Source organism: Leucoraja erinacea, chromosome 1 (genome assembly GCF_028641065.1).
Source record: "Leucoraja erinacea ecotype New England chromosome 1, Leri_hhj_1, whole genome shotgun sequence".
In the NCBI taxonomy this organism is placed as follows: Eukaryota; Metazoa; Chordata; class Chondrichthyes; order Rajiformes; family Rajidae; genus Leucoraja; species Leucoraja erinaceus.
Window position 1 is genome coordinate 119790232 of NC_073377.1, and position 22472 is coordinate 119812703.

Consider the following 22472-nt stretch of genomic DNA (forward strand, 5'->3'; position numbering starts at 1 on the left):
TGAAGTTCCAATTCTTCTTGTAAAGCGGATTTGTGGAAAGTTTCCATAATGCCTCCTCTGCCAAAAGACCCAATCATTTCTTAAATGATTCCAAGGGTCTGACATTTTTCAACACAATCCTTCCTCGCTATTCTACACACTGTGTGAAAAATATTCCTCCAAAGTCCTGTCCCTCATACCAGGTTCAACTCGCATCCCTGACCTCTTCTACCTTCATGCAATTTTCCCACTTCCCCTTACAACTCCACGACTCTCACAACCCCAATCACCAACATTCTCACTAGAGCAAAGAAGGTGAAAAATGGTTAGAGGCAACAATAAATGTCACCATTACCAGCAGCATCTTTGAACCACATGAAACAAATAAAGACACACATTATACTGTAGAAACAAGGAACTGCAGATGCTGGTTTACACAAAAGCACACAAAGTGCTGGAGTAACTCAGTGGGTCAGGCATAGATAGGTGACGTTTCCGATCAGGACCCAACCTAAAATGTCACCTTACAAATGTTCTCTAGAGATGCTGCCTGACCCGCTGAGTTACTCCAGCACTTTGTGTCCTCGTGCATGACACTCCCAAGCCTTCTGACCTATCATCCACAATGCATTGATACGCACTGTCCTTCCTTCTCTATTTTCCTCGCCACCATCAAAGGGATTTATCGGAGTCGCTGCCTCAAAAAGGCAGCCGGCATCGTCAGATACCCACACCACCCTGGCCACACACTTATTTCATCCCTGCCATCAGGAAGAAGGTACAGGAGCCAAAAAAACTGTGCCGTCTAGGTTCAGGATAAGCATCTTCCCTACAGCCATCAGGCTATTAAACACAACAACCTCAAATAAGCTCTGGGCTACTTAGATTATTATTGTTATTATTGCACTATTATTGTTTGTACGTATATATATATATATATATATATATATATATATATATATATAATAAATTGTCATAGAGTTATACAATGTGGAAACAGGTCCTTCGGCCCAACACTCACACTCCCAGCTCCACTAGTCTCACCTGCCCGCATTTGGTCCATCTCCCTCCAAACCTGTCCTATCCATGTAACTGTCTGACTGCTTCTTAAATGTTAGGATAGGCCCTGCCTCAATTACTTCCTCAGGCAGCTTGTTCCATACATTTACCACCCTTTGCGGGAAAAAGTTAACCTACCGATTCCTATTAAATCTGTTCCCCTTTACCTTAAACCCATGTCCTAGATTCACCTAATCTGGGCAAGAGACTGTGCATCTACCCAATCTATTCCTTTCATGATCTTATACACCTCTATAAGATCACCCCTCATCCTCCTGTACTCCAAGGAATAGAGTCCCAACCTACTCAACCTCTCCCTATAGCTCAGACCTTCTGGTCCTGGGAACATCCTCATAAATCGTCTCTGTACCCTTTCCAGCTTGACATGTTTCCTATCACATGGTGCCGAGCACAGAACACAATACTCACAATATACCTCACAAACGTCTTATACAACTGCAACATGACATCCCAACTTCAACATATGTATTTGTAGATATACACATACACATTGAACTTTTTTTCTTGTTTAGGATATTGTTTACAGTGCACTATGTTTACATATTCTGTGTGCTGCAAGTAAGAATTTCCTTGGTCTATCTGGGACATTTGACAATAAAACCCTCTTCTCTTCTGGGACTTGTCAATGCAGCCTCTTCCTCTCACGCACATCTGAAATCTGTGCAGCACTGAAAGGGTTAAATATGGCTTCATCAAATAAATATAAAATGTATTTTATTACCAAATATATAAGACACCAGCATAAGCTCAACTGTTTATCTCCATTAAAGTCATACCTCGGAGTCTTCCATCAACCTTTAACTGAATTTCTGCAGTGTCAATGTTTAAATATATTAGTTATTTGGGGTCCCTGGAGAATATATGCTGTATCCACATTGATTAGCTCCAGACAGTTTTTCTTCTCCCTGACTTTGAACTGAATTGATTCTGCATGGCAGTCTGGTAGGAAATATAAAAGGACAGAGCTCTCAAAATGTTGGTAAGGCCGTATTTGGAGTACTGTACTGTGTTCAGTTTGATGTCATTAAGCTGGGAAAGAGCACAGAGAAGATTTACGAGGATATTCCCTGGACTCAAGGGCCTGAGCTATAAGGAAAGATTGGGCAAGCTAGGACTTTATTCCTTGGAGAGCAGTTCTTAAGTGATCCTATAGAGGTGTATAACATCATGAGAATAGATAGGGTGAATGTAGTCTTTTATCCAGGGTAAGCCTATCAAGAACTAGAGGACATGGGTTGCAGGCAAGAGGGGAAAGATTTAAACGGCGCTTGAGGGGCAATTCTTTTCACTCAGAGGATGCTAGGCATATGGAACGAGCTGCCAGAGAAAGAAATTGGGGCAGGTAAAACAACAATATTTAAAAGACACTCGGACAAGTACATGGATAGGAAATGTTTAGAGGGATATGGGCCAAATGCAGACAAATGGACTAGCTTAGATGGGGCATCATGGCTGGCATAGACGAGTTGGGGTAAAGGGCCTGTTTATGTGCTGTATGAATCTAATGTTATTTTGCTTTCCTGAAATGCAATCTGATTTTCTCCTGTCCACAGTTCATCTGTGGATTAGAAACAAGGAACTGCAGATGCTGGTTGTAAAATAACACAGAACTCAACAGATCAGGCAGCATCTATGAAGAGCACACAAAAAGGTTCTTGACCTGACATATCACCTCTCTATGTTCTCCTGAGATACTGCCTGAACCGATGAGTTACTCCAGCACCTTGTGTTATTTCACCTGTGGATGGCCTAGTTTAGCCCCAGCTCCTGTCAGTATGCCCAGCCTACATGAAGAAACACCCTTCTGAAGAAGAGACCCGACCTGAAACGTCGTCTGTCCATTCCCTCCAGGGATGCTGCCTGACCCACAGTGTTCCTCCTGCACTGTTTTTTTTTGCTGAAGGTACATCATTCATTGGCATTGTCCTTGGTTTAGAGAAGAGGAAGGGAAGCTTTAGGTGGTATTGTTCCCATGTGTCATTTGCCCTCGTCCTTCTTGTGGAGCACAGGTCACTGATTTGGGAGGCGCTGTTAGAATGCCCAGGTGACTAGATTTAGGCAGTGTTATCAGACCAGCTGAGATGAGTAAAGGAAGTGCACTTTGTTGGTAGTGCACACTGCAGCAACTGTGCACCAGTGTTAGGCAGATGGCAGACCTTTCTTCAGTTAGACTGAAGATGGGACCTGACCCAAACCATCATCTGTCCATTCTCTCAATAGATGCTGTCTAACCTGCTGAGTTCCTCCAGCAGTTTGTTTTTTGCTCAAAATTCCATTATCCAGATGCAACCAAGATGGTGTCGACGCCAGGCGATTATCTGCATACTGATCCCTGCAATCATTCATTGTAATCACTCCACTCATTTAAATCTTTATTGCAACAGCAGCATTTCTTAATATTCCCTTTATCCTGCATTCTCGACTTCAGGATGTCACATAATGGAGAATGCGCCCCAATCTCCATCTACGGGGAAAGTGTGGAGAGAGTGTCCAGCTTTAACTTTCTGGGCACTCACATTTCGGCGGACCTCACATGGTCCACCAACACCGCTGGTCAAAAAGGCACAGCAACGACTGTTCTTTCTGAGAACATTGAAAAGGACTGGTCTGCCCCAACAGCTGCTGACAACCTTCTACCGCTGCTACCGCTGCATCTCTGTGTGGTATCTCAGCTACACGGAGGCGGAGAGGAGAGCTCTTCCGCGCGTCGTCCACAGAGCGCAGAAGATCATTGGGACACCGCTACCAGCCTTGGAGGGCAGCTACCACACACGGTGCCTCAGGAAGGCCGTCAGCATTCACAAAGACTCCTCACACCCTTGTAATGGATTGTTCGAATTACTTCCCTCCGGCAGACGTTACAAGGCCTTCTAGGCCCGCACCTCCAGACTCAGGAACAGCTTCTTTCCCAGAGCTATAACGGCTCTGAACCGGCCCTGCTGAGTGCCCCCCACCCCCAGGGACCCTCCCTCGGATGGTCACGTCACACAGACACATCTGCACTTTAGTCTGTTTTGACTATTTTACTGTTGTAATGTTCTTTGTACAAACCATGTTCTCGGGATACCTAAACCTAAATTTTAGTTGTTACTTAAGTTATGATGTTGAATGGAAGCTGCATACCCAAATCTTGTTGCACTTATATGCAATGACAATAAAAAAGATATTATTATTATTATTATCATCTGTACACAGTGGACAGCTTGATTGTAATCATGTACAGTTTTTTCGCTGACATGTGACAATAATAAACCACTAATAAAGGATCAAACCCAGGTCTCTGGCGCTGTGAGGCAGCAACTCTACCACTGTGCCACCATCTCACCCTTTATTTGGGACTATCTTGGGACTTCAAGGGTTCTGGAGTAAATACTGGACTCCAAAGGCCACACCATTCTGTCGGCCTATCACGGTTAGAATATGTTGCTACGAGAAGCACCTATGGTTCTATCGTGATACACTGGCACTTTTGTGTCACGTGCAAACGCACAGTGAAATTATTTTTCTTACAGACAGTCCAGTACAGTATTGCAAGTGTACAGAAATACTGCTGATCCTACATGCAAGGCATGCCATATTTTGGCACTATTTTCAAAATCCAGTCCTTGCTCTAATTCTAATGAACAGTGCCCAACCCAAGAAAGCCCTAGGCTTGAGGCATTGTTTCATTTAAAGAAAACGAGAACATTCAGTTTGTAAGAAATCAAAAATAAATGCTAATATAAACTATTAGTACAGTTGGACTGAAATGGCCTGTCCGTTTACAGTATAAACATGCGGAGAGCCATCTTGTTAAACAGTTCACTAGATTAGGTCAGGGTATTGGGAAGGGAATGATCTTTTTTTAATTAGCTGAGAGAATAAGATGATTGGAACCACTGGGAGAGGTGCCATGGAAATTTTACAGAATTATTGCAGTGATGAGAGATGTCAGTAATGCCCAGAGACAGGAAATGCAAGGATAGTTCTCCTCAGTGTGAAGAAAGTTAACAGGAGATTTACTAGCAACTCAAAATTAATAGGGGATTTGATGGAACAAATAAGAAGAAATTAATTGCAAGGCAGGAGGAGTTGATAACCAGAGAACATGGATTTAAATTGGCTAAAGGGCCAGAGGGGAGATGGCGAGAACTTTGTATTTGGTGAGCTATGAAGCTATTTAATTTACAGATTACACTATCTAAATGGAAGGCACATGGTATTCATTAGTAACTCTCAAAAGGAAATAGAAAATGAAAAACAAAGCATGAAAGGGCTAGAAGAGAGGGTAATAGGGTAAATCATTAAAAAAAAAAAAGCCAGGTAAAATAGGCTGAGTAAAATAGTCTTTTCTGCCATTTGTTTTGGTCTTTGGTTTAGTTTAGAGATATAGGACTGAAACAGGCCCTTCGGCCCACCGGGTCAGTACCGACCAGCGATCCCCACACATTAACACTATCCTACACACACTAGGGACAATTTTAACATTTAGCAAGCTAATTAACCAAGCTAAGAAACCGAAGATCTCAGAGAAAACCAACGCAGGTCACGAGGAGAACGTACAAACTCGATACAGATTAAAATAATTATACCTCCCAACAAAATGGTCGAAGGTACTGTGGAACTAGCTGTAATGCTTCAATAGTTTAGGTCAATGGCAGACTTAAACCATTGGAACATTACAGACAGCAGCCTTATGAAAAGAACCACTAGTAGAAACATGGAACTGCAGATGCTAGTTTAGACAATAGACAATAGACAATAGGTACAGGAGTAGGCCATTCGGCCCTTCGAGTCACCACCGCCATTCAATGTGATCATGGCTGATCATCCACAATCAGTACCCTGGTCCTGCCTTCTCCCCATATCCCCCGACTCTTTCGTTAAGAACCCTATCTAGCTCTCTCTTGAAAGCATCCAGAGAACCGGCCTCCACTGCCTTCTGAGGCAGAGAATTCCACAGACTCACAACTCTCTGTGAGAAAAAGCATTTCCTCGTCTTTAAATGGCTTACCCCTTATTCTTAAACTGTGGCCCCTGGTTTTGGACTCCCCCAACATTGGAAACATGCTTCCTGCCTCTTTGGCCAACATCTTTGGAGAAAAGGAACAGGTGACGTTTTGTCTTGACCCGAAACGTCACCTATTCCTTTTCTCCAGAGATGCTGCCTGACCTGCTGAGTTACTTAAACAGTAGTCATTTGGACAAGGTGCACGCAGGAGGGTGAGGGGTGAATTTATAGAGGTGTACAAAATCAAGAAAGGAATAGGTTGGGTAGATGCAGAGTCTCTTGCCCAGAGTAGGGGAATTGAGAACCATAGGTTTAAGGTGAGTGGGGAAATATTTAATACGAGCCTGAGGGTAACTATTTTTTACACAAATAAAACAAGAAAGACTTGCAATGCATTTTTGGAAGTTAGTGTCTTTAATTGGAATTGAGCAGAGAATTAGAGCTGCAAGAGGAACTTAACTGAGATCAAAGTTAAAACATATTGCACAGCAATTCTGTAAATGAGAGCAATTTGAATGCAGATTACAATCTAATTACTGAACTAATGTGGTTAATCTAGCCTACAAAGATACATTTATAGCACCATATTCATTTTATCTGTATTTTTTATCCAGAATTTTAACCTCAACTGTAGAATGAGGGAGGCTTTCTTTCATCTGGGTGAAGTGATCAGATCTTCATTCTTCACTCCTAAGTCTATAACTGTGGCAAGATTTACATTTTGTAACTTTGTCTGCATCCTACACGTGACGACTCTTTGCATACTTAAAGTATGCAAACAATTATGCAAACAAGTGTAAAGTATGCAAACAAAGAACTTTGTATGACTAACAAAATGCTGGAGTAACGCAGGCAGCATCCCTGGAGAGGAAGGGGTGACATTTCAGGTCAAGACTCTTCCTTTCTCGGCCCAAAATGTCATGCATTCTGTCTCTCCAGAGATGCTGTCTGTCCCGCTGAGTTACTCCAGTATTTTGTGTCTCTCTTTGGTGTAAATCAGCATTTGCATTTCCTTCTTACCCAATTTTACTTTGGAGTCACGTGAGTGACTACGTGAAGGAGGCCCATTCAGCCGCACGTGCGTCATTACGTCAGACGCATTGGTGCAGGCAGCCGCTTGGGGAGCAGAAGCTCCTCCAACACGTCTAAGTTTTAAACTCAAGGTAAGCTTGTTTCTTACCTGTTTTATTCCCTGCAGGAACCTCGTGTTCCAGAGGTTTTCTGTCGGTGGATTCGCGAGGCCCGACGAGGGAACCAGCTATGGGTTGTGGGGAAACCCCGGTTCTTGCCGCCAAGCGCGGGTAGCTGGGTTGTCGGGTTTCACAAAGTGGGCCGCTGACGGGTGGTTAGTGACTTACAGGCGCTCCGGGTGTCGGGAGAGGTTCCCTCCGATAGGCACATAAACGCTGGGGTCCCCAGGGAAGGGGTCTCCAGTAGGCCGGGTGCGAGAGGGCATTTTCCCTCTGATATGATTATTTACTCTGGGGCCACCAGTAGAGTGGGAGTCGAGAGGGGGTTCCCCTCTGACAATATGAATATTTATGTTGGGGTTTCCGGTGGAGGGGACCTCCAGCAGGCCAGGTGCCGGGAGGGGGTTTCCCCTCCGACAATTAAATTTATGCGGGAGTGTCCCGAGGAAGGGGACTTCCAGTAGGCCTGGAGGGCTTCCCCCCCGATATGAGTAGATCTGGAGGTGGGAGGAGGTTTCCCCTCCTACAATATAGAGGGTTTTTCCCTCCGATATGAAAGTTAATCCTGGGGTTCCCGTGGAGGGGACCTCCAGTAGGACGGGATATAAATATATATGCCGGGTGTTGGGAGGATTTTTTCCCCGATATAGGGTGATTTCACGAAAGGTCACTGGAGCGTAGATCCGCACCCACGTGACCGAAAATCTCAACTGGAGTACATGTTATACATCGGTACATGTTAGTGAGTGGGAAAACACGCACTTTCCCACCCGTTAAAAACATGGAAAACGGCCAATATTTGAGCTGAAATTTTCTGTGCTAGTCGGGGTGACCGTGAAGCACAGCGGCGCATAAATTATCGCGTTTGCTCGCTGAATTTCATCAAAAGTAAGTTAATAATGCCTTACTTCTGATGAAATTCAGCGAGCAAACGCGATAATTCCCGATATTTTGGATCTTTAAATCTCCATGGCAAATGTCTGCTAAGCACTTCCGCTGTTTTTCCACCTTCAGTTTCTTCTTGTAATTACCTTACTTTCTATCTTTTTTTTTTGCCTGAAAATTTAGGTCGCTGTGCTTCACGGTCACCCCGACTAGCACAGAAAATCTCAGCTCAAATATCGGCCGTTTTCCATGTTTTTAACGGGTGGGAAAGTGCGTGTTTTCCCATTCACTAACATGTACTGATGTATAACATGTACTCCAGTTGAGATTTTCGGTCACGTGGGTGCGGATCTACGCTCCAGTGACCTTTCGTGAAATCACCCTATAGGGCTGTTTAAATGTATGGCAGCAGCACCTGGAGAAGGGCTGCAATGATGTCTCCCTCATGGAGGAGGTGAACTTACTGGGGCATTTTCTGACCCTGAAGGGTGGACCTGTTGGAGAGGTCATGCCAGCAGCGCCTTGTAGTAGGGCTGCTTAATGTCTCCCTTATGGAAGAGGAAAACATGCCGGGTCAGTGTAATCTGATGCCGAGGCTGAGGGTACAGCGTGACGCATACCTCAAGGAATGAAGGGCACATGTCAGAGATACGATTCTGGCAGCAAGTTTGCCATTACAACAATGCCAGGGGAGTTAGTGCCACCCGCCGAATATTCTATTCAGGTGAGACATATTCCACAGGCAAAACCTGAAGGGCGAAGCACATAGTTTAGGGGGAAAACGCACCCCACGGTTTCATCGGCAGGAAGCGGTTCACTGAAACTGGTAGCAGCATTAAGCACTCCACAGCACGCACCACCGACTGCTACCATAGGTGGCGCTAGGTGGCACAAGTCCCCAGTATTCGGACTGGGTAGTACATGCTCCACCTGGGCTTATGCCACCAACAACCAGCATGAACAGCACAGTGGCACAGTAGTAGAGTTGCTGCCTAACAACGCCAAAGATCCAGGTTCAAACCTGACCTCAGATATTGTCCGTACGTAGTCTGTACGTTCTCCCTGTGACCGTGCAGGTTTCCTCCAGGTGCTCTAGCTTCCTCCCACATTCCAAAGAAATGCAGGTTTGTGGTTTAATTGGTTTCTGTAAATTTCCCTAATGTGTAGGATGGAACTAGTGTACAGGTGATTGCTGGTCAGCGAGGACTCGATGGGCCGAAGGACCTGTTTCAACGCTGTATCTCCAAACTGGGCGAGGACTGGAGGGGCCGAAGGACCTGCTTCCACGCTGTATCTCTATATTGAACTAAACTGAAGCTGACACCCATTGCTGCTGAGGGCAGAATGCACATCATTAGCCAACCCATATCCAGAAACCCTCCGTACCAACACAAAGCACTGACTTTTTTGGATGGAGGGTTATCAACCCGCAACTTCAAACTCTGTTATGACCATAGATGCTGCCTGAGCCGTTGCCACTAACTCCAATTTTCATTCCAGATTTCCAGGATCTAAGTATCTAAACATAAATTGTAAATCTCTAAGTTAGTTAAGCCGGGTCCGCACCGACTAACAATCACCTGTACACTATCGTACACACTAGGGACAATATGCATAAGCCAATTAACCTACAAACCTGCACATCTTTGGAGTGTGGGATAAAATCGGAGCATCTGGGGAAAACCATACGGTCACAGGAAGAACGTACAAACTCCATACAGACTGCACGCTGGTCTCTGGCGCTGTGATGCAGCAACTCTCTCGCTGCTCCACTGTACCGGTCCTTTATTCCATACAAATGTTTTATAGAATATCTCCATTCAGTGAGTGTGACCCTGAGCTTCTCGCTGCCTGTCACCTGGTTTCTCCATCCTTTAGTATTTAGTAACAGTATTTAGCATTGCTCCAGTAGTTGATCAATAACTATGTCATTATATTGCAAAAAAGATGCTATAGCTTAAGGTGGGAACATGCGAATGTCATCTCTAGTTGGAGGTGCAGGAGATTTGCAATGAGTTATTAACTCTTCAGTATTGGTATCAACTCTCTATAGACCCTAAGTACATTATGGGTTAAAGAGTGATTGAGTGAATATGCATAGGTGCATGCTCAACTGCAGGTTGATACACTAAGATGTGGCATATGATAAGCACGAGGGTGCAATCAGGAAAAAGATCATGTAAAAGGTACATAATCTAATTTGCCACTGGAGTATCATTAAGTACAGATCAATGACAACACAGAATGGGTGTTGGACCATGCAGTATTTATGAAATTCTGATTTAATGCAACACCAAATATAGATATATTGTTTTCACGCTAATTAAAGGTTGCAAAAAATGTGTGGCATAACAGTGGCGAAAGATACATTCTCGCTACAAGCATGAGGAATGGTCTTTTATGTCTTCCTCCAATTTGCTTTATGAGTCGGGTCTTGAAATAGAGTCATCAAGAGTCGCTTTAGGTTCCAGCTGTGGAATTGGCCTATGCAGTTTGATTCCCGATTTGTCGGGAATAATAATAATGCAACATTATATGGTTATTTAAACGTAACTTGCTGGTCCAGCCTGTGGCTTGAAAGATCAGCCATTGCATGATAAAATCAATATATGTTCTACAGATTCTCAATAGACTGCTTACGGCTTGGGTTTGTCATGCTTATTTTTGTATGTATTCACAGTGCTGGAATGGTATCAAAAAAGCAGTACTTTGCTGCTTCAGGAGATGGGAAGCGCTCATGGTATATTTAAAATGGTACAGATTCTGAGTTTTTGCAGTTCATTTAAATGGTCTTTGACAATATTGAATTATGGGATCATTAGCTGTGCCACGGGGCTTTTCATCAGACTTACTGCAGCTAACGAGGGCCAAGTTGTTGGGTTAACCTCGGATATCGAGTTAGTAAAGGATATCTGTTACACAGGTTTCTCAGGACAAGTACAATGCAGTATGGGAGATTGACATTGTGTAATACTATTTGAACCAGGGGGTTCCAGCTCCATTCTTAGCTTTGATCGGACCTCATTAGGTAGTTATCCTCCTGGCGCTGGTTAACGCAACAGGTCACTCGCTACATTATTGTGACAGGAGAGGATGATTACATCTGCAAATATATGTACAGTATTTTATGCTAATAATTAATTTAAGCAGAGCAGTAGGGGTGTCAGGTTTCAAAATAACTCAAGACGTACCCAGGGATTTCTCATTATGTGGGGACACACATATACAACAATACGTCAAGGTCACCAAGAGTCTTTGAGACTCTGAGCTAACTATGATTGTTAATTACAAAAGGCGTTATAAGAACCTATCTGCTCAGATCTTGTCAGGTGTTAAAATGGAGTTGAGGTATGCAGGAGTAGATACTGATCTGGATCTCGCTCCACCAAGGCTGCTATAAAAGCAGCAGCAAGGATTAATTACGTTCTGCTGGACCACATCATAACGGCTGTAGTGTGGTCAAACGAACAATATTTCAAACATGTTATAATAAACCGTTGCTAGACCAGAGGTATTCTCAATTTATTTTATGTTCTGTTATAGGTTCCATCCGGATGAGAGATCCGGTGACTATTATCGTTTATTTAACAGCATAAACATGTTTAAATCTATGTCATGACTGTATGCATTATGAATGTTTTCCCCCATTTTGTCAATGAGGCAGTTGTGGCTGTGTAGACTTGTTTTCTCACGGCATTAAATCACAGAGCTTTGAAATCTTCACGTAGTCACTCACGTGACTCCGAAGTAAAATAATAAGATTAAACGGGAACTTACCAGTTTGAAGTTTGATCTTTATTTTATGAGGAGTTACGATGAGGGAATACGTGCCCTCCGCTCCCAGCCCTCGTTAAGCTCATCTGGTAGTTCTAGTCTTCTTACATCTTACTATCATACTTCAGTCACTGTTATTATTATCTGTGATTTCACACCGCTGCTTAGAAGATTGACGCACATGCGGCTGAACGGGCCTTCTTCACATATTCCCGCATCGTAACTCCTCATAAAAGAAAGATCAAACTTCAAACTGGTAAGTTCTAGTTTAATCTTACTATTTTCTGTGATCTCTCTCTCTCTCTCTCTCTCTCGCGCTCTCTCTCTCGCGCTCTCTCTCTCGCTCTCTCTCTCTGAATGCACTATTTTGAGGAGGTAATGTGCAATTAGTTTTTCAGCCCCAACAAGCAGCTTTCAAAAGTTGTTTCAGCATGAATGTTACAGAAAATAAAGAATGCAGAGCCCACTTGGAAATTGGAACTATGTTTCCATGGTGACGCTTTGAATTTCATTACTCCGATTTCTTTCTTTTCACAAAAGCAAGTACCATCAATTTATTCAATTCAATTTTGAAAGTCTTGCTTTTTGTTAAATTAAATTTACTTTGTGTCCATTTGAGTTTAATAAATTGGCTCAAATAAATGCATGTGGAGATGGCGATGGCTGTGCTTTCTGTAACATTACCACACACACACACACACACACACACACACACACACACTTTCACACACACACACACACACACACACACACACACACACACACACACACACACACACACACACACACACACACACACACACACACACACACACACAGAAAGCATTTTGTGTAGGAAGGAACTGCAGATGCTGGTTTAAACCGAAGATGGACACAAAATGCTGGAGTAAAAAGGCAGCATCTCTGGAGAGAAGGAATGAAGAAGGGTCTACCATTCCTTGTCTCCAGAGATGCTACTTGTCCTGCTGAGTTACTCCAGCAATTTGTGTCTAGCATTTCATTTGATAAAAGACTACATTTAAATCTATTGGTTTTCATGATCAGAGGATTTTTTAAAGCACTACCCTAATGAAATTGTTTTGAAGTACAAAATCTACTAACATGCACACAAAAATTTCCCACATACAGCTCTCTGATAATGACAAGATCACCTGCTTTTAACATTTTGATTTTGATGCCAGAGAGATCTCCGCTGATCTGCTTCATAAGAGCGCCCTGGGATCTTTAAACCAACTTGGTAACACAGTTGGGCCTTGGTTTAACATCTCATTCAAGTCCAAGGTAGACACAAAATGCTGGAGTAACTCAACGGTTGAGGCAGCATCTCTGGAGAGAAGGAATGGGCGACGTTTCGGGTTGAGATCCTTCTTCAGACCGGTGTCATGGGAGGGGGCGGGACAAAGAGGGTCGGAGACAGTAAGACCAGTGGGAGAATGGGGAAGGGTTGAGGGAGAAAGCAAGGGCTATCTGAAATTAGAGAAGTCAATGTTCATACCGTTGGGGCCAATGTACGCCTGGAACAAGGATTGTTCGACGTACCCTACAAAGAGGCAGGCATAACTCGGGCCCATGCGAGTGCCTGGATTTGGAGGAAGTGGGAGGAGTCGAAGGAGAAGTTGGTGAGGGTAAGGACCAGCTCTGCTAGGCGGAGGATAGTATTGGTAGACGGAAACTGGCTGGTTCTGCGGTCGAGGAAGAAACGGAGGGCTTTAAGACCCTCCTGGTGGGGGATGGAGGTGTAAAGTGATTGGACAAATCTGTACTCATTGTTATATGGGAACAAGTCAAGATTTTTATGCCTACGTTAAGGATATGGACTTGAATCCACAACCTTTTGGATTAAGAGAAAGACAACTACCCAGTACGCCAACACAGTGGCACAGCTCGTAGAATTGCTTCATCACAACACAAAAGATCCAGGTTCAATCCTGACCTTGGGTGCTGTCTGAGTGAAGTTTGCATGTTCTTCCTGTGATGACATGGGTTTCCACCAGGTGCTCTGGTTTGCTCCCACTTCCCAAAGGTGTGCAGATCAGTAAATTAATTGGCCACTGTAAATTATTCCAAGTGTGTAAGTGAGCGGTAGAATATGAGAGAGTGGAAGAGAATGTGATTCGTACAGCCTAGTGTAAACTGGGTGGTTGATGGGCAGCGTAGATTTAATGGACTGAAGCAACTGGTTCCATTTTGTGTTTATGAATGACTGTGGGACAACAAATTCTCTGTCATTCTATCATGTGTGTTTACGCCCACACGTCTATTGAACTTCTACCGTGTCCAGTAGAGAGCAGTGTGGCGCCACCTGGTGGTTAGCCCACTTACTGAGCATCTCCCCGGCACTAGGACTGGCAGGGTCATGTGACTGTGTTTGGCGGGAAGGAGTCGTCACGTGGTTTAGGGGTGTGCCCTGGTATATATTCAGAACTCTGGGAGAATCCTCCCCAGACGTGTGTGTTCTCTGTGTTACTCAATGAAGATTACTTTGATTCACAACGCTTGGCTCGCTATAGTATATTGACTGTTTGCCTGGTTTGGCATCTCGAATGCCCAGGAGTGAAGGAGATGGCAAAAAAAGTGATAAATATTGCCCTGGTCCATCACGGGTACTGACCTCCCCACCATCAAAGAGATCTTGAGGAGTTGCTGTCTCAAATGGGCATCCGGCATCATCAAGGACCCAAACCACCCTGTCCATGCTCTCATTTCACTCCTGCCATCAGGAAGAAGGTACAGGAGCCTGAAAACTGTAACGTCCAGATTCAGGAGTAGGTTCTTCCCAACAACCTTAAGGTGATTAAACACTGCAACCTCCAACTAAGCTCCCAGCAACATAAACATGGGGGACATCATTTTTGTCTTTGCACTGTTATTGTTTGAATTTTCATATACTGAACTTTTTTGGTGTTAAGATGGTGTTTACAGAGTACTATGTTCACACATCTGTATCGCCACTGCAGGAAAGAATTTCATTGTACCGTTTTGGAACATATTCCAATAAAACACTTTTGACTTGACTGAAGGACCAATGATAAATTGACGAATGTAGTATTCAAGATTGATTGACATTATCTCATTCTTTCATTTTAGATTTTGTGCTTCCAAAATAATGTGCATGGACAATCTATAATCTACAAACTGATCAACTGTAAAATAACTGTGGATGAGAATATTTCTGCGTATGAAATGCAATAAGTGATTTGGAGATCGACTCAAATCCCATCTTTACACATGACTCTGTTGATGTACCATCAGGCAATTGTAAACACTCTATATTCGTGCCAGGATCATGTTTCCTATCGAGCTTAAATGTATAAATATTATTATGGCAATAAAACACTCTTGACTTGACTCTTGACATTGACCTGCTGTCTGCGAGAAATATATTCTATTCTTAAGAGCTTTATCCAACCAATTATTTCTACAACTTAAGCACCCCATCTCACAGTAAGAGGTCACTCCATCGCACGCACCACCGACTGCTACCATAGGTGGCGCTAGGTGGCACAAGTCCCCAGTATTCGGACTGGGTAGTACATGCTCCACCTGGGCTTATGCCACCAACAACCAGCATGAACATCACAGTGGCACAGTAGTAGAGTTACTGCCTAACAACGCCAAAGATCCAGGTTCAAACCTGACCTCAGATATTGTCCGTACGTAGTCTGTACGTTCTCCCTGTGACCGTGCAGGTTTCCTCCAGGTGCTCTAGCTTCCTCCCACATTCCAAAGAAATGCAGGTTTGTGGTTTAATTGGTTTCTGTAAATTTCCCTAATGTGTCGGATGGAACTAGTGTACAGGTGATTGCTGGTCAGCGAGGACTCGATGGGCCGAAGGTCCTGTTTCAACGCTGTATCTCCAAACTGAGCGAGGACTGGAGGGGCCGAAGGACCTGCTTCCACGCTGTATCTCTATATTGAACTAAACTGAAGCTGACACCCATTGCTGCTGAGGGCAGAATGCACATCATTAGCCAACCCATATCCAGAAACCTTCCGTACCAACACAAAGCACTGACTTTTGTGGATGGAGGCTTATCAACCCGCAACTTCAAACTCTGTTATGACCATAGAAGCTGCCTGAGCCGTTGCCACTAACTCCAATTTTCATTCCAAATTTCCAGGATCTAAGTATCTAAATATAAATTGTAAATCTCTAAGTTAGTTAAGCCGGGTCCGCACCGACTAACAATCACCTGTACACTATCGTACACACTAGGGACAATATGCATAAGCCAATTAACCTACAAACCTGCACATCTTTGGAGTGTGGGATAAACTCGGAGCATCTGGGGAAAACCATACGGTCACAGGAAGAACGTACAAACTCCATACAGACAGCACGCTGGTCTCTGGCGCTGTGATGCAGCAACTCTCTTGCTGCTCCACTGTACCGGTCCTTTATTCCATACAAATGTTTTATAGAGTATCTCCATTCAGTGAGTGTGACCCTGAGCTTCTCGCTGCCTGTCACTTGGTTTCTCCAACCTACTCCCACTCTTACACTGTGCCAGTGAAGCCTATTTCACGTTCTCACAAACATATCTTACAGCTGGTTATATAATAGCATTCAAACATCAATATTAAGCTAAGAATTTTAGAAAATTATTCTGCTTTTCCCTTTTGCAAATGCTTTTGTTTCCTGCCCCTTTATTAGTCACTCGGACCTTTTGTCATCCAACCTCCCCCAAATCCCAGCTCACAGACCTTACACTTGGCATTCTCCTCCACATTCTATTTTAGCTGCAACTTAACACTTTGTTTATCTGTTCAATTCTGGCAAAAGATCATCAATCTGAAATGCTAACTCTCGATCTCCTCAGAAGCCACCTAATCTGCTGAGCATTCTTGCCAATTTTTATTTTTGTCCAGAATCTGCAATATTTTGCTTCTTTCTAAATGCAATCTGTTCCTTGATATTGTTCATCACTACATTTTGACAAACCCATTTAAATAGCAGCTTTTATTTTCTTCCAGGGAAGTCAAGGGTGGTGTAGGGGTTGAGTTGCTGCCTTACAGCGTCAGAAACCCCAGTTCGATCCTGACTATGGGTGTTGTCTGTACAGAGTTTGTAAGTTCTCCCTGTGACTGCGTGGGTTTTCTCAGGGTGCACTGGTTTCCTCCCGCAGTCCAAAAATGTACAGGTTTGTTAGTTAATTTTGATTTGGTAAAATTGTAAATTGTCCATTGTGTGTTGGATAGTGTTAATGTGCGGAGATCACTGGTCTGCGCAGATACGGTGGGTCAAAGCGCGTGTTTCCACTCTAAACTATACTGAAGTTCCAAAGGGTGGTAAATCTGCAGAATTATTTGCCGCAGAAGGATCTGGAGGCCAAGTCAGCGGACATATTTAAGGCAGGGATTGATAGAATCTTGATTACTACGGGTGTCAGGGGTTATGGGGAGAAGGCAGGAGAATGGGGTTAGGAGGGAGAAATTGATCAGCCATGATTGAATGGCAGAGTAGACGTGATGGGTCAAATGGCCAAATTCTGCTCCTAACACTTATGATCTTATGACCTCCAAAGTCTCCAAAGGGCAAGAGGTTATAAGTATTTTCTGACAAAGTAACTAATGATGCGAAACTCCAATAAAACATTATACTAATCTTCAAACTTCCCCAGTTGTACATCTGGTAGCTCAGCTGCAGTGAAAAAGCATCAGCATCCCCTCATACCTGGTTATACACATCAGCGATGGCAGCCTCGCCAACGCTCTGTCTGTCTTCTCATCTTTTTTGTTATTTTCAGTGTGTTTTAAAAGTATATGTTAATGTTCTCTGGTTTGTTTTATGTGGGTGGTGGGAGAGAGGGGTCGGGGGAAACTTTATTTTAATCTCTAACCTTACCAGAGATGCGATTGTTTTCCTGGCTAATAAAATATGATTATGATTATGATCTACTCTACACTGTAAAAATATGGGTGATTCGTGTTCAACCTCAGAAGTCATGGAAAAATACAGCATAATCCTACTCTTGCCACAGGGAAGTATTCAAGTGGGGATGGTATTCAGCTGTTTCTTGGCACACTACCCAAATCCCTATACTTGCCATGGTTATTAATGTTTCAATATTCTTCTTTATATAACCTATCAGCCAGGAATCACATCAGGATTCTGCTCACCAGGTCATGTTTTTAAGTTTTAGTTTTAGTTTTAGAGATACAGCGTGGAAACAGGCCCTTCGGCCCACTAAGTCCGTAGCAAACAATGATCACCAGTACACTGATTCTATCCTAGACACAATAGGGACAATTTACAGAAGCTGATTAATCTGCCAACCTGCATGTCTTTGGAATGTGGGGGTAAACAGGAACACCCAGAGAAAACCCATGCAGTCAGAAAATGTGCAAACTCTGTGCAGACAGCACCCGTAGTCAGGATCGAATCCAGGTCCCTGGCGCTGTAAGGAAGCAACTCTACCACTGTGCCACTCAGCTGCCCGTCAGGTTCCTATTAAATCTTTCCCCCCACCTCACCTTAAACCTTTGTCTGTTTTTGATTCCCCTACGCGGGGTAAAAGATATTGTGTATTTACCCTATCTATTCCCCTCATAATCGTATACACTACTATAAGATCAACTCTCATCCTGCTGCGCTCCAAGCAATAAGGTCCTAGCCTGCTCAACCTCTCCCTATAGCTCATGCCCTCATGCCCTGGCAACATCCTAGTAAATCTTCTCTGCACCCTTTCCAGCTTAATAACTTCTTAACAGAGTGACCTGAACTGAACACAATACTTGAAATGTGGCCTCACCGATGACTTTTACAACTGTAACCTGCCAACTTCTATACCCAATAAAAGATAGAACTTTGAAATTTGCCTTAGACTTGGCATAACCAACATGGCCCAAGGTCTGCATATGGCTTATCAGAAGATCAAGTAAAACAATCCATTTCCACTCAATGACAAAGCACTGGCATTCCTACTCGTATCTTACCCCTTTCCAAAGAGTTGTCTTCTGGAGGTGTTCCAAATAAAAATTGATATTTAGCCTTTGCGACACTCTGCGCGTGTGGCGACGTCTTGTTGATCCAGACAAATGTCTCAGTCTGAGGAGGGAGAGGAGAGGCAAAACATTAGGAAAACCAAATAGATTTAAATTTTCATGTTCATGTCATAGGAACAAAATTAGACCATTCATCTCATTGAGTGTACTCCTTCATTCAATCATGGCTGATCTATCTGTCTCTCTCAGCCCCATTCTCCTGCCTTCTCGCCATAACCTTTGACACACTTATTAATCAACAATCTGTCAATCTCACCCTTAAAAATACCCAATCACTTGGCCTCCACAATAGTCTGTGGCAATAAATTCCACAGATTCGCCACCCTCTGACTAAAGAAATTCCTCCTCATCTCCTTTCTAAAGATACATCCTTTTATTCTGTGTCCTCTAGTCCTAGACTCACCCACTAGTGGAAACAGCCTTTCCACATCCACTCTCCAGGCTTTTCACTATTTGGTAAGTTTCAATGAGTTTTCACTCATCCTTCTAAACTCTAGTGAGTGCAGGCCCAGTGGGGTCAAACGTGCATCAAAGCACCAATTTTCTTCACGTTTTTAATTAGTTCAGAACAGCCCGAAGTTTATGTACAGCCAACAAATCCTTATCAGAATGGAGTTACTGTGGTAACGTCAAAATGAAGCTGAAATTATCTTCAAGAAAACAGCAATTATTTTGCAAATTCCAGTTGTCATCAGAACAGAAGCCGACTGACACTCCTCAATAGATAAACAGTCATTCCAATTTATTTAAAAAGACATGCATAGGCAAACAAGCATGCACACATGATTTACATTAGACATATAAACAGAATCACATAAGCAAACAAGAACACAAGCAGGTACACAGAGAGCAACATAAACAAACATGCATGTACACATGCAGACACATGCATATACACAGAGGTAAACGCAGGCACGCATAAGAAAACGCGCATTCACACACTAAAACCGAGACATGCATAAGCAAACAAGCATGCACACAGATGCATGCAAGCACAACCAAATGCAAATGCAAAGACACACAGATTGAACGTTTCTCTTCTAATGCATTGCAAAGAGCTGGTCTAACTATTTTGCCTCCAGCTGGCCCCTGTGTTCCAGAGGGGTTACATTAATGGACAATAGTGCATAAGACGATTTTCCTTTACGGGAAGCCATGTCATTTGTGCATACATCAAGAAATGAGAGTTATTTACTTTTTCTGCATTAAGTCTGTCAAAGCAAACTTTATTCCATATCTCAATTTTTTGGGTAATGAGTTGTGAAATCTGTAAGGACAAATGTTTGTAACCTGAACAGCTGTAATCCAGGGCGCACGGGACACAATTTCCAGAAGATGCTGCAACAGGCATTCAATTTTTCTGCTGCCTTTTAACAATCCTCTCCCTGACAACAGCACCACAAGTTCCCAGCCCCCTCCACCAACGATTCAGAAAGGGAAAAATCATTGCCACGTCTGCAAAGTCCTGCCAAGACTTTAATGATGACTCGCTTGGAATCGTGTAAACTTTTTTTGTGGATCTCCTCAGACTCAGGATCTACAGCTGAAGTGCTATTTTTTACATCGACATTTAAATCCCCTGCTGCAACGTATTTATTGTACACTATATGAGAAATGAGAAATCATGAGCTGAACTTTTTTCCACATCTGCTCCACGACAGAAAAACAAACAAGGGTTTTGCTATTTGAAATGCTTTCTGCAAACCTTCAGTCAATTCATGCACTGGAAGATACTGGGGCAAACGGATCAGGATTTATGCTGACACAGGGAACAGCAGATGCTGGAATATTGCATTAAATTCAGATTTCGGTAGTTTCTTCCCAGCTGTTATCAGACAACTGAACCATCCTACTAACAACTAGAGAGCGATCCTTGCCTACTATCTACCTCACTGGATACACTCAGACTACCATTGATCGAACTTTACTGGGCTTTATCTTGCCCTAAACATTATCCACTTTATCCTGTATCTGTAAACTGTGGACTGCGCGGTTGTAAGCATGTGCGGTCATTCCGTTGATTGGATAGTACGCAACAAAAAGCTTTTCACTGTACCTCGACACACATGACGATAAACTAAATGAAACTAAACCAACACAAAGTGCCGGAGTAACTCAGCGGGTTGGGCAGCATGTCTGTAGGACATGGAAAGCTACGTTTCAGGTTGGGACCCTTCGTCAGACTCAAGATTTACGTTGGTACCGTCCAACTGGAGATGGCTGTGAATATTGCCACTAACAGCAGAGTTCCAAGCTCAGGAGGCAGGGGGGGAATCGCCCTCAATAATGGCATGAAGTCCAGCACATAGTACATCCCCTTTCCTACAGTCAGGAATGAGTTTGCCCAGGCTCAGACTGAAAGAATTACCATCTGGGAGAATTATCTGAAGGCCGTATGCATTTGCCTCCCACGTGAATTGTTGCTTTGAAGAAATGAGGAGACCAACTCAGGCTAAATAATTAAGATGGTCTTCTCGTATTCAAAGAGCCATTTCTACAGAGGAAACAATCCTCATATTACCCGTGCCAGTTTAAAGCAATAGCACATTTCAACTTAAAGCCACAAACTCATCTGGATCTTATTTTCGCTGGCCGATCACATGTGGAGAACAGTTACTTCATGTAATTATTTAGTTTTTTGAGGGTGGATGATTTCTCGCACAATCTGGCCGCTCACCTTATCACAATGATTGAGGAGCTGGTGTACCAACCAGCACAATCTCAATGTTAATGGGCCGGGTCGTGATGCCTGATTTATCAATTCCAACTGTGCAGTCAGTCCGTGGGACTGAAGCAAGCCCCGGATATTTCACAGGCAAGCTGTAAGTCCAGAACTTGCCTAACACCACTTAATCTGTCACTGCTTTCCACCTCCAGAGTCAGTCTAAAGTCCAGAGGTGAAACCCAGTCCTGAAAGGATTCCCCAGCATTACACTCAAGGGGAGAGGTGCAAGATTTAACAGGAACCCGAGGGACAATGTTTGCACTCAGAGGTCGGTGGGTACATGGAACGAACTGCCAGAGGAGGCAGTTGAGGCAGGTACTATAACAACATTTCACAGATATTTGGACAGGATACATGGATGGGAAAGGTTTAGAGAGATATTGGCCAAACACAGGCAGGTGGGACGAGTGTAGATAGGGCAGCTTGGTCAGCATGGGCAAGTTGAGCTCAAGGGCCTATTTCCATGCTGTGTGCCTCTATGGTGGTGGTTATATGGAATGAATTGGTAGTTACAGTGTATAGCTACAGGATAAAGGGAATAATGTTTAGTGCAAGATGAAGTCCAATAAGGCCGATTAATGATAATTTGAAGTTCTCCAGCACAGTAGATGGGAGATCAGGACCCTGGCGAGAGAACAGTTCAGTTACCGCATAACAACTGGGAAGAAACTGTCCCTGAAACGTTTTCAAACTACTGTACCTCTTGCCTGATGGGAGAGGGGAGAAGAGGGAGTGACCAGGGTGAGACTGGTCCTTGTTCATGCTGGTGGCCCTGCCAAGGCAACCCAAAGTGTAGATGGAGTCAATGGAAGGAAGGCAGGTTTGCATGATGGTCTATCCTTGC

General features: G+C 43.5%; 1 protein-coding gene across 1 annotated transcript in view; it reads right to left on the minus strand.

The window, feature by feature from the left end:
* The window catches only part of psd3l (pleckstrin and Sec7 domain containing 3, like), a 405977-nt gene that overhangs the window by 263680 nt on the left and 119825 nt on the right, over nucleotides 1-22472 (minus strand). Inside the window, exon 3 of the mRNA XM_055642234.1 lies at nucleotides 18835-18946. Coding sequence (XP_055498209.1) covers nucleotides 18835-18946 — 112 coding nt within the window. The remainder of the gene's footprint in view (nucleotides 1-18834; nucleotides 18947-22472) is intronic.